This window comes from Lasioglossum baleicum, chromosome 15 (genome assembly GCF_051020765.1).
Source record: "Lasioglossum baleicum chromosome 15, iyLasBale1, whole genome shotgun sequence".
Taxonomy (NCBI): domain Eukaryota; kingdom Metazoa; phylum Arthropoda; class Insecta; order Hymenoptera; family Halictidae; genus Lasioglossum; species Lasioglossum baleicum.
The window spans coordinates 4,966,362-4,978,880 of NC_134943.1; the positions used below are offsets into that span (position 1 = coordinate 4,966,362).

General features: G+C 50.9%; 2 protein-coding genes across 3 annotated transcripts in view; one reads left to right on the forward strand and one right to left on the reverse strand.

Moving 5' to 3' along the window:
* LOC143216272 (uncharacterized) overlaps positions 1–4,861 on the reverse strand; it is a 40,536-nt gene extending 35,675 nt beyond the window's left edge. The window contains exons 1-2 of one of the 2 annotated variants that reach the window (XM_076439167.1): positions 4,641–4,861; positions 1,447–4,430 (exon numbers count right to left, since the gene is read on the reverse strand). In XM_076439167.1, the coding sequence (XP_076295282.1) occupies positions 1,447–1,858 (412 nt within the window). In that variant the 5' untranslated portion in view covers positions 1,859–4,430; positions 4,641–4,861. The remainder of the gene's footprint in view (positions 1–1,446; positions 4,431–4,640) is intronic. The other variant, XM_076439166.1, reaches the window with a different exon arrangement.
* LOC143216274 (uncharacterized) overlaps positions 1,553–12,519 on the forward strand; it is a 57,207-nt gene continuing 46,240 nt past the window's right edge. Inside the window, exon 1 of the mRNA XM_076439171.1 lies at positions 1,553–3,319. The gene's annotated coding sequence lies outside the window, so the exon portion shown is untranslated. The remainder of the gene's footprint in view (positions 3,320–12,519) is intronic.

The window sequence follows — 12,519 nt, forward strand, 5'->3', positions numbered from 1 at the left end:
GATCGATCCGCCCCTAGAATCAGGTATTCTCCCACTGATTGCGAATCTGTGAATGATTTTCACGACATCGCTCTGTCTATCCTCTCCGATCAAACCGTGGATGTTGTAACTTTCACGTCTTCGTTGCTGTTTTAATCGATCCACGGTTATGTCTGAATCGGAACAGGTTTATGATGACAATGATCAAGAGGTACGTAATGCATCAAATTAACTTTTTGGTCGTTTTATTAAACCTTGCCTGTGATCCCAATTTGTCATCAAATGTACATCAATTTATAATTGTCCATAAAAATAGAAATCTGCAGGATCGTTTTGTTCAAAGGACAATAGCGTCTTGCGGTTGACAAGACGTTAAACAACCGGATAAGGAAGACCATTTTCAATCATTCTTTGTAAAAGTCGTAGAAATTTCTAAATGTTAGAAGTTGTAGGAACATCCACCGTTTGATTACGAGGCACTGTGTATACCAGAAACATAATTTTACAGGTTTGGTGGGAAACATCAATTTGCAATTACAACAAAGAGTGAAAAATTAAAATGGACCATGCAAAATTAATTAATTGCTCAACGAACATCAGCTTCCCACCAACCAACAATGTTGTCCTCGTGGACCTCACTGACGGTTCCCAGAGTGTCAAATCCCTCGACACCCTCAATCATCTGAATTCCCCATTGAATTTCGAGCGGAGCACGACTGGATACAACGTTACACGAAGATCAACGACGAAGATCAACAGGTAGTAGTCGACAGTCTCCGTTCGTCGTAGAGCAAAGTCGAACCGTATCGTTTCCGCGAGCTATCTGGCCCGGCGAGATTCGAGGTTTCGCGGTTGACACGGCCGGTGATACGGCGCGGCGTCGGTGCGCGGCGGTTCGCCCGGTGACAAGAAACTTAATAGCCGGTCTTGAAATACAGGTTTCAACGTGCCGACGCTCGTAAAGATCGATTATCGGCGAGTGTTTAGATCGGCGCCAATACCGGTAGCCGCGGCGCGAGCCCGCGTAGCCGATCGACGGTGAAAAATCGCGTTGGGACAGCGGCATACATCCTCTGTGGCCAAAGACACCTCGCGATAAGTGTGCGCGACTATCAGTTCCGAGAGAAACGTCGACAAATCATTGGGGGATCGGTTGTTCACTGGCGATCTGATCTGGTGGTAACAATCGGCTTGGACAGCTCGGAGTTAGATCGAAGGTAGCTTGAGGGTAGTTGAAAAGACGTCTGAGCCAGTGATCACTGATCACTGTGAAGATTTTAATAGAAATACGACACTATGCATCTTCGCTCTTTAGGGGCTTAGCAGATCTTTGGAAGACTTTCTCTATGTGGTAGAAATAGAAAAAGATGTTGCTCAAATGGTAGCAATCGGGTCTTGGACAACTCTGGGAACCGTCCGGCGCCAAAAAGTGCAGTTAGACCAACGCTATATTGGAAAGAATGTTACCTGAAGGTGGCGGCGGAGGGTGATGGTGATGATGGTGATGATGATGATGATATCCCAGGGTAGGTGGCGGCGGCGGGTACACCGCGCCCCAGAGGCAGGACGCGGCCGCCACCTGTTGCGGGTGCTGATGGTGGTGATGATGCTGCTGCTGTTGTTGCTGCTGTTGTTGCTGTTGCTGTTGCTGCTGTTGCTGTAGCAGCTGTTGCACCTGGGCGATGTCTACGAACTCCTGTAGCTCGCCGTCGGGCTCCGGGCCGGCTTCTCTGAGCCGGCCCTCCGACGAGCCTGTCGGCAGTACCGCGAACGGGTTGCCGGTGTTGTGCTGCAGGTGATCGAAACCCGCGAGCGGGTTCGCGGGCTCGTAATTGCTGCGGCCGGTCGTGTGTTCGCGGCGCATCGCCAGTGCCAGCATCTTTTCAACCTGTCGCGGCGCCGGCCCTCGTCGCGGTGCCACGAGTCCACGTGCTCCTCCTTCTGATGGCGCGTTGCTCTTGAAGGCCGGCGTCCAACACCGGCGATCGGGCCTGGCCTCTTCGGCTCGTCGGATACGACAATGCCGAGCACGAGGACCAACGCAGAGAGTACAGAGTCAACGGGCTATCGCACATGTCACGACGTCGCCGAGGACGCGAGTCCCTCACCGTCGCGCGTCCTCTTTCGCGATATCTCCTCTCGTCGCCGGACCAGAAGAGGAACCAATCAACGAGAACGTTCTCGATCGGAGAACGTTACTGATAGAAGACACTCGCGGAACACGTTTCCACTTCGGAGGAGGCCGTTTAAATGTTTCCTTTGATGTTCGAGAGTTCGACGAAGGACACCGGTCGTAGAAAGTCGTGGCACCAACGGATCGAGCAGAAGAAAGTCCCGGTGAAATCTGTCGCCGAAATATGTATCCTCGCGATGATGTACTTACACGCGTAAGTTGTACACGACGATTCAAGATCGAATATCGAAGTATCGCGACACTGTGAGAAGGCACGTTGGAAGAACGACGACGACGTCGCGTGGCTCGTGATCAGAGCCGACGGTGCCGGTCAGCGGGGTTCGAAATCGCGCGGTTCAGTCGGAGGCGTACGAAGAAGTTGGTTTCGAGTTGGCGCGCGATAAAGCCGACGTGCCGGCGCGCGTGCTGCCCGGTATCGTATCACTGGAAGATCCTGCTCTTTCTCGCTCTTCGTCCTCCTCCTCCTCCTCCTCCTCCTCCTTCTTCTCCGCAACCGCCAACTCCTACTCCTCTTCCTCTCCTCCACCGCCGCACCGGCCGCTTAGAGCGAGTCGGTTTTCTCCCTCCGTGTCCAACGGTCGGGCCCCGTCCTCTCGCCGTCTCGCTCCCTCCTCGGGCGTTTTCCGGTCTGGATCGAGGCGAAACGGCCTCCGCTCCGGTTCCTCTCCCCCTTTTCCACGCGGAGGATCTTCCGGCCGTTGTTGCCGCCGCTCCAAGCCGTTTTGCACCGCTCCGGGCCCCTGCGAGCGTTCTTCTGGGCCACGAGACAACTCTGGGGACACCAGTCTACCCCGGGGTCGCTCTTCAGGGCCACGAGACAATTTCGAGACCAGCTCTCCAGGGCTACACGATGACTCTGAGGCCGTTAGCTGACTCCGAAACGTTCTCCGACGCCACAATACAACTTCAGGACTACGAAGCAACTCTAACGTTCTCTCCAGGGCCAAAAAACGACGCTGTGGCGCTCTTCAAGACCACGCTCTAATTCGGAGGACACGAGCCGGCTCCAGGCCGCTCCGACATCGGCGCAAGCGTTCCCGCGCTTTGGAAGCGACTCCTGGTGCCGCGGGTGGTAGCAGAGACGACTACGGTGGCGATGGAGTCTCGCGAGGTCCCGTCACGTGTCGTCGACATCGCCCGCTCAAGGTACGATCTCTGCTGGTCCTCCTGGCCCCTCGATAATCCACTCGCAGAGGTGAGCCCTGCAGAATCCCCGCCGAGCCCGTTGTCTCACCGTGTGCCCCCCGTGCCCCGGAGTTCATCCGTCTCTCCCGCGTGTCTCTCGCGATTTCCATTCATTCCTTTCCCCCGCCTTTGCCACGCAGCCCCTCCTATGCCGCGACACCACGCCGCTTGCGGTCCTCTTCGGACTCCTTCTCCGGCACTCGCGATCCTCCGCTCGTGCGTCTCCTCGCGTGTGCTGCTCTTCTCTCTTTCTCTCTTTTGCCCTCCCCCTCTCACTCTCTCTCTTTTTCTCTTGTCCGAGAGCACAGTTTCTTCCTTCTTCGACCAGATGCCTCCCCGCTCGTTCCTTCCACGATGATTCCCTTCCTCCACGCGCCGGGTACCCCGCCAGTCCCCTCTTCCTCAGGTGCTCGTTGTCCTACTCGCTCCAACATGCTCGAAACACCAACGCGTTCATCGCCGGTAACACTGCCAACGTTCGCCGGGTGACGTCATCGGCGTGGGCGCAACCCCACGCCAGAGAGAGCGCGTCTCTCTTTCGTTTCATGGATCCCCTCTCTTTCGAGACTCGATGCTCCTTCTTCTTCTTCTTCTTCGTCTGCTTCGTCTGCCGCTTCGACTATGTCTGCTCTCTCTTCGTGTCTCGACGCAGATTCACGGCTTGGCTCCGGTAACTTCGAGTTTGCCCCTTTTCTGCTAGCCCCGCGTTCTTCTTGAGGACACTTGGGTCACTTGGTGCCCTTCGAGGAGGATCTCCTCGATGCACCGGAAGTCCTGGGAATTTTGTGACCGTTCTCTTTCTTTGTCGCTGGGTTGTATGACCGCGACCTTGAATTTCGAGCGCCCACCGGGACCGGGAACGCCGGAAGGTTGAGGTCGATACTCTCATGGGTTGGATGACTTTTACCGTAAACACGCTGCCCCCGCGTCTGGAGCGTCTTGCTACTGGCTTTCGTTGATCTTGATCCACCTTTGCACCTTCGGAGGATCTTCGTTTTGTGCGGACACGTTTAAGACGTCCCTTAAAACGCTCAGTTGGTCATGAAGTTCGCAATATTGTGTTGGGATCGACCTATAAAGAGAGGATCAGAGTTCGTAGATCAATCAGTTGCCTCTAGAATCCAACCAATAGCTTTGTCTTCGTCTTATTCGTTTTACAGAATTGAAGAGAAGCTATTTTGGTCGATTCTGAAGTTTACCATGCCTCATATATCTGATTTTGGAAGGGGGGCCAAACTTGGTAGCCCAATTAGGTGCCCCTGTGATTCAGTTCTTTGTATACCTTGCCGTTATCTTGAATCTATAGCTAGTTTTTTGGAGAAAAAGGCTTGAGGTGATTCAACAGTCACAACAGTTGCTCGTTCCATTTCTGGTGATCACAGTTTGTGAGTCCGAAGCGATTCAAGTGGGGTGAACAGCTTCTACGGTGATCGCTGTATCCCTTTTTTGTCTATGTATCTTGGTTTGACAAAGACTAAATCAAACTTGATCCTTAAAACACCAAAAGATAAGTTCGTCGGAGAATATCTTTTTTGAGACCGGTGATTTGCATAGAACACCGACCGACTAATTATACCCGGGTACCTCCTGGTGGAGCAAAGTATAGGACGAGGATAGCGATCGAAGGGCTACTGTCTCGGTCACGAGTGACCCAATATTTACGAGCAGGGATAAAGATCGAGTTCTCGGGGATATAATATCAGGGGCACGAGAGTGATTCGTTAAGTGGAGGGTTTCGACGCGTGCCAGTAGCGCGTCACGCGTGTTACGGTTCGAAGAGAGGCGAGCCGATAGTCCCGGCGAAGGGAGGAGAAACCGCAAAAAGCGGGCCGCTTGGACAAGAACAAGCGCGGCACTCGCACGAAACGCGACAGTCGCTGCAGTTGGTAGTCAAGTTCTTATACGCGACCTCAATAAACCACTCGGGAGGTCTTCCGACTTCCCGTTCTACCATTCAGACCCTGAAGAAAGGGAGCTCGGATCTCGAAGAACAAGAATGAGCTCCAAAGAACTGTGAATTCCGATTCTGATGAAGACAAAACTTGGATCCTGCTGAAATACGTTCCTACCCTCAAGATAGGATACATCTAAATTCAGACACCGGTAGCCCGATCCAGGTTCCTGGACAATCCAAGAGAACGAAGCCAGCAGGAGCATCGTTTTCATCTCGATGAGGCCCATAAACCTGACAACAGATTGCTTAATTGTCTCCACTAAATCCGCGACACCCGATATCTTCTAGACAGTTACGAGGCAATTTCCCCTGGAGAAGATGCGCAGATCGTCAACGCGGCACAACGTCATTCGCTTTTCCTTTTCACGTATGTACAATGTCTCCTGTGCCCGGATCTCAATCCATCCGCTCGGCTAGGTCCGCGCCGCGACAATTTTATCATTACACGCCGTAGAATCGCGTACGATGCTCGAAAGATAAGCGCGAGCCGGCGCGGAGACGTTTTCCAGCGGGCATAGAGGTATCGCGGAACAGGTCAGTCCAGTTTCGCGCAATTACGTCAAAACGAGCATGTCGACGCGGATACCCTCTAGCTAGAAAGGGTTGCGAACTCACCCTGGACGGCCTGGACATCCTGGATGCTCCGAGGACGTTGGACGTCGCGGCGAACCCGTCACAAAAGCTGATGAAATCGAGAACTCTTCCATCCAACTTCAATCTCGTACTGAACAATTTTTATTGTGCGTAATAATTTTCTTTTGTCATAAAATCCGCAGTTGATCAAACATTTTAACAATAAAGATGACCATGAAAACAAATTCATTTATGTTAGAAGTTAGAATCTCTGTTGTCTCGTCATTGTTCTTTCAGTCACCGACTTTATCCGCACGAATAAAGATAGTCCGTGGCCGACCGTGACTGAAAGAAAACGGAGTGAATACAGAGCCCATAGAAGGGGCCCAGGGGCCTCATGGGAGCAAAATGGGGGGCAAACGTGCAGAAATCGCGGGAACCGACGCCGGGCGCCGCCGCCGTCGCGATCGGGGAAACCGACACCGAGTCGTCGCGACGGGCACTCTCACCTGATCGACCGTTTAAAGAATCATAAATTTAACGATAATGATTTCCACGAGTGGCGAGCAACGAGCGATACCCGACACTATAATTTCTCGGTCTTCGATTACTCGCAGAGAGGAGAACCTTTCCCCTTTCCGGGCCGGTACGTGTTCCCCATTAACCGGTGTACCCCGGGGCGTTTGCACAATTTTCAGCGGAACAAAAGACTGGCGGCGGTGTTCACGGTGCGAACCATAGACGTGCTGTGCTGTTTCGCGAAATCCTGCCTAAAACTCTTCGTTTCGTACGATCTTTGCAAATAGTCATGGCAAAAATACAAAAATTAACATGAAAGTTCTGACAACTTTCGGATAAATTATGGTTTTACGGTAATTTTTCACGACGTTAGTTTGAAAACGATCTTCAAATTAGATTTTAAATCGTCCCAACGAAATTTTGCTTTTCACTAGGTTATCCCCTTGCCTTTAATAATGTCTCGGAGACATCGTGGGTTTGCTACATCTAACTTAATTATTTTTTACCTGCCATTGGAAACCAACGTATGTGCTCGTAAGTCTCGAGAATCGTAGACATTCGTTTCGTTGCCGGTCGATTTTCGGCGCGGCCTGTCTTCGAAAAAACGGGTTTAACCGGGGGGACGGGACGGGGCTCGAAAATGGTTTTTTCTGTTGGTCGGGCCTCGGACCGGTCCGGATCGGTTCTCCTTAAATCGGCAGGAGAGGAAGCCGGTCAGAAACAGGACGATGACGATGACGGCGACGGCGCGATGGTGGCCGGCGTGGCGCAGGCACACGCCATATCTGGCGAGACTATCCTACGTGGGCTCGATCTTCGGCTCGGCTCGGCTTCGCCTCTCCCTCCTCCTAACCGAGCAAACACACCTTTTTAGCGGCATTACATTAATATCGTAATGGCACGGGATCAAGCGAGCGAGTCCGCCTGCCCGAAGGCGTTCGCTTGCTCGCTCGCTTTGCTCGTTTCTAGCGAGCCCCATGGACAACAGACGGAGGCCAGCATCCTTTTCGTCTTCCTCTTCATCCTCTTCATCCTTCTCTTCATTCTCCTCTCCCTCTTCTTCGTCTTCCTCTTCGAGCAGTGGATGCGCTCGAGCCTCCCCGCGGATACGCTAACTGTCTCGCGTCCGAGTGGATCATTTGTCTTCCTCAGGGAAGAACAACTGCGCATATCGCCGGACTCCAGGGATTCTCCGTCGAGGAGAATCTACGTTGGCACGAGCCAACCTCCACTAGGTATACTCTGCTCCTTCTGGTAGAGGCGTCAGTCGCTCGCATGATCCCCGATGGATCAGGGAGCTGAAGATCGTTTGAAACTCTGCGCTGTTGAAACGGGTTTAACGTCTGTATACTACTCTGGTCTGGGTTGAGGTCTAGGTTTGGTCCTTGCAGAGTAGTGAATGTAGAGGATGCTCTGAAGGAGTTCAATGTCTGTATACTACTGAGTATAGGTTTGTTCAAACGTTAGAAAGGACTTCTAGATCCTACGACACGACCAAGTCCAGGATCTGTACGAATTTATCGTAAAGTAATGTAACAGTGTCTTCATAGACTCCAGGTCCTAGGAGGATCGATTGTATAATAGTTTAATTCCAAGCCTCTGGATGATGTCATAGAGACTTTATATACACTTGCTGGCTTAGGAGAATCAATTTTAGTTCGATTATAAGTTTTACAATACGTCATAGAGATTCTATGAAGCCTAGTACCTAAAAGAATTTATTATAGTCAAGTTCTTGGTTCCTGGGCAGTGGGACAGAGTGCATAAGAGCTCCAGGTGCTATGAGGATCTATAGTAGTCTATGTTTAGATTCTTACGTGACAGATATTCAATGAAATATAGACTCCCCAGAAAACTTGTCTAGTTTTTAAACAAGTCTTTTCCCAAACAAGTCTGCAAGACTCTCCTTCAACCATGCTACCACTAACCCCCACGATAATAATTTCACGTGAGTAACATTAGGGGTCTTCCAGCAGGGGGCCCAACCACCTCGCAGTCTGAGCTTCCGATAAACAGACTATAGGAAGGTTTAGTGTACCGGTGGGGTTAATAAATAGTTCCATAGCCGAAGCGAATTTCGGTGCGTGGAATTTGACTGCCAGTCATCCGACAATAGCCATTCCCTCTCTCTGTTTCTCTCTCTGTATGGCCCCGTGGCTTTCATTCACGTTTCGAGAATTTATGTCTCGCGGAGTCACCGTCTGTTCTCGCGAGCGCGAGAAGAATCATGGTCCGGAGTCGGCCCTGACGGGAGTATATCCGTTCTCTCGGAGAGACATAATTCGAAATTGTCGGTTGGGTTAAAGGGCAGGGCCCGGCTACTTGAGCGAGTTGACTCTGCCGGTCTCGGGGATCACGTGCCACGGCTTCTTTACTTCTTCTGTCGTTACCTCTCCTCTCTTCGTCCTCTCTTCCTTCGGTGCGGCTTCTTCCACCTCCATTGGGTCCAGCCTCCCGCAGGCCTCGCGGCGCTTGTTATCGTTCGGCCGGTCGTTATCACCGTCATTAGGGATCTCTTCATCGCGGGGACCGGCAGCTCGAGACTCTCTGCCACCTTTTTACTTTTGCTCACGAACTTACAACCTACGGCTACGATTTCCCGATACTATCGCCTCTGGCCATCTACGAACGACTAACTTACGGGAAAGTTGCCATTTTGGTTTCTACGACTTAATTCTTTTGCTAATACGTGGACGCCTAGACATCTATTTCCAATTTGTTTCTAAAAGTTCATGAACGATCTTGTTGATAAATAGCAGAGCGATTGTCCATCAGTAAGACAATTCCTGTTTTACCTGTTTTGACTTGGAAAAACTACACTGTACACTCCAAGTAACAGTTAGGGTTAAGTGGCACGACATTGGCAAATTTCCTCTAACTGTCCGAACTATACTCGGTGGACCATCCTGCTGGAGCGCGCGCGGAGAGGAAGAAAAAAGAAAAGAATCAAAAGCAGAAGGAAGCCCTCGGAAGACTGGTCTAACGGAGCGTCGAAGAATGACAGAGCGAGACGAAAGAGAAGAAGAGCAAAGAGAAAGAGAAACAGGACAAGGCACACGAGAGTTCTTCAGAACGCGGTCCTGCAGCCGAGCCGAAGTGACCTCATCGGATGTGGCTCTGATTCGCTCAATTCGTCCACGACGTTCCAAAGCGAGCGAGGGCACGAGCACAAGCTGAGCGAGCAAGCGAGCGAGCGAGCGAGCTTACTCGCTCTCGAGAGCAGGCCAGGCGCATCGTCGCGCCAAGACACGGACGTGTCGCGCGGAAAAGGAGCCTCTACCCCGCGATTGCTATCGTCTTTGCCTCATTATTCCATTATGATGGCGTGTGGCGTGTGCCGTACCCCATTCGCCCTGATTGCCAGAGCGCCTGTCCCCCACTACCATTCGCTTCCTGACTCTCCTCTCCTCTCCTCGACACATCCACGATCGTTCCTCTCTCCCTCCCTCTGCACGATTGTGTTCCCTTTTCTACCTTCTTTCCTCTTTGCTCACTTATTTTCCTTTTTCTTGACTGTTGATTCATTCGCCGCACAAAAATTACTACAAACTGTACAATGTAATGTATAGTTTCGAACCGAGTGATTCATTTAAAACAGAAAGTCCCTGAATGTCCTCGGAAAAATTCCCAGAAAGTCCTGATTTCCTCCAGTTTGTAACTCAGCCACCCATAAAATATTTGACACAGTATTTCCCCCCTGTGTATCCCTCACCCCCGCAACACAACATCCTTCCTTAGACCTCATCCTCTTCGGCAAGAACGTGTCGTCCTCCTGCGCGCGTGCAGCGTCCTCTTTCTCTCTCTATCCTCGCGTGACGATGATGTGCGTGGATATTACGCTGCCCGGAGAACCTGGATCCACGAAAGAGCACAAGCTGAAGACAGAGAAAGAAAGAACGAACGACGAGACGAAGAAAGAAGAAGAAAGAAATATCGAGGGAGGAAGGAGGATGAAGAAGAGGGGCAAGGGGAAAACCGAGTTGAAAAGGGGGCGGGGGCGGTGGCAGAGGGAAAGGGAGTCGTCGAGAGGACGAGAGGGGACGAAGGTGGATGGACGACGGGACAAGGCAGGGCAGAGACTCTCAAACGGTCCGGAACAGGTTCCTGCCGGGACCGTTGCCCACCTCTCGCCCCGGAGAGGAGGACCCCGGGTGGGTGGAGAACGAGTTACAGGCCACGGAAGACACCTGGTTTTTCGGTGAAGCGCGACTCTACGACGCGGCAACGTCGGACACACAACAACAGTATTCTCTCTCTCGAGGCGAGGATCGCCTACTATGCAGACACCGGAGGAGATCGCCTCAGGAATGCCGGGCTGATTGGTTATTGGGACCTTGTTGCGGAAATGGACCCTGTCCTGGGGTCCAAGGCGATTCTGCTGGTTCTAATACCGTTTAAATCGCTTCTGGCGTTCTTGGAGGAATGTGTCGAGTTTCTTGTCTATCAATAATACTCTTCATTCGTGCAATCACTAGACTGCGGATCTTTAGGTAAAATAAAAATGGTTTTCGTCGAGTGAGAGGTTTGGTAGCACACTATACAGAAAGCTTCGAATACCGAAGAAAGAGACCGAACAAGTCCCTGAACGTTTGCGAAAACGTTCACCCAGTTGGTCTCGCCTGGTTCGCTTTCCGACGGGAATCGTTCGACGGGGTTATTCAATGATGCTCTCTTGGTAGCTGGTGATACGCCACGCGTGAATCGATGATGGGATACTTAACGCGGACGATCAAGATACTCGAATCGACGGCGCCTCGGTTTTCCCCTCTCGAATGCCTCCCTGATTAAGTGGAACGAAACCAAGCGAAACATTACACCGGGAGCTTGCTCGTTAATGCGCCAATTACACGGGGAATAGACACCGATCCCCCCCTCTAGCCGACACTCTCCCCTTGTTTCCTCTCTTTCGGCCTTCTTTGTTATACTAATCGTCACGAAAGTAAAAGTGGTCGATTCTTAATGGACATCTTCAATGTTTTTACGACTCTCTGCGGTTGGAAAAATCAAAATGTGGGATTTTCAATCATTGTGATGGACCGGAAGGAGTTGTAGCTTCACGATTGAAATTGCAACAGCTATTGAAGGAGCTATTAAAAAGTCCTTAGCCATGTAACATAGATTTTCAAAAATTAGGAGATGATCGCCGGTAGATAGTACGTTAAAAGAAGAATATCGCTCGTGTCCGCAATTCGAGTCTGTAGGATTCGCGGAGAGATCTTTACGAGGCTTATTAGCGGTTGAGAAACGTGTTCGAAGGCTAAGCCTGATCTCCAGCGATGACCGATAGAGCAATCCCAGGATTCGCGTGCGCGCACCCCGGACTTTTTCGGTGGTAAACCCGGAACGCATAACGTTATTACAATCGGCTATCGGCGTGTACGAGCGCTCGTAACGTACTCTATTCCGCATTATCCGCGGCCATTGTTCTGGCGCGGGCAATCGGGCATCGTGGGATCAGCGAATCATCCGTTCGCCGATGATTTCTATCCACGGAAGTACACGATCTCGCGGTTGTACCGGGATTTTTGCCACGCGGCACCCTCGACCGATTACGTAGTCGATCGGGAACCATGGGGAACCGAAAGATCCATCTACCGGTCGGCTAGTTTTATTTTATCCTAACGCGAAAACCATAGAAAGCCGAAAGCTTCGTTGCATCCATCGATATATCCGACTGCAAACGATTATTTTTACTCTTGCATTCATAATAAACACAAAAAAATTCTTCGAATACTCCTACATACATTCAATGAACGCTTTAATATTTCTGAAGCTCATGAATGTTTAAACTACTTCTTTGCAAACATGTTTAATATGTTAAACGTTTACTGTAACTGTTACAGTACTTGAACAATGGAGCGAAATCTGTGACTTGTTAATGTATAAAATTCCGCAGTCTATTTGCAGCATAAACAATCCACTAATAAGCTCAGTATAGGTCGAGGCGTGTTTCACCGGGAATTTCATCGTGAAATTCATCGTGAAATTCATTCGCGGCCTAATCTATTATTTCGTAGTTGCGCCCCGGATCCGCTTAATGACCGGACGTATCGCAATCGATAATAATTAACGACAAAACGGCCGAGAGTGTGGCGAATCGCGCACGTGGGGGTAT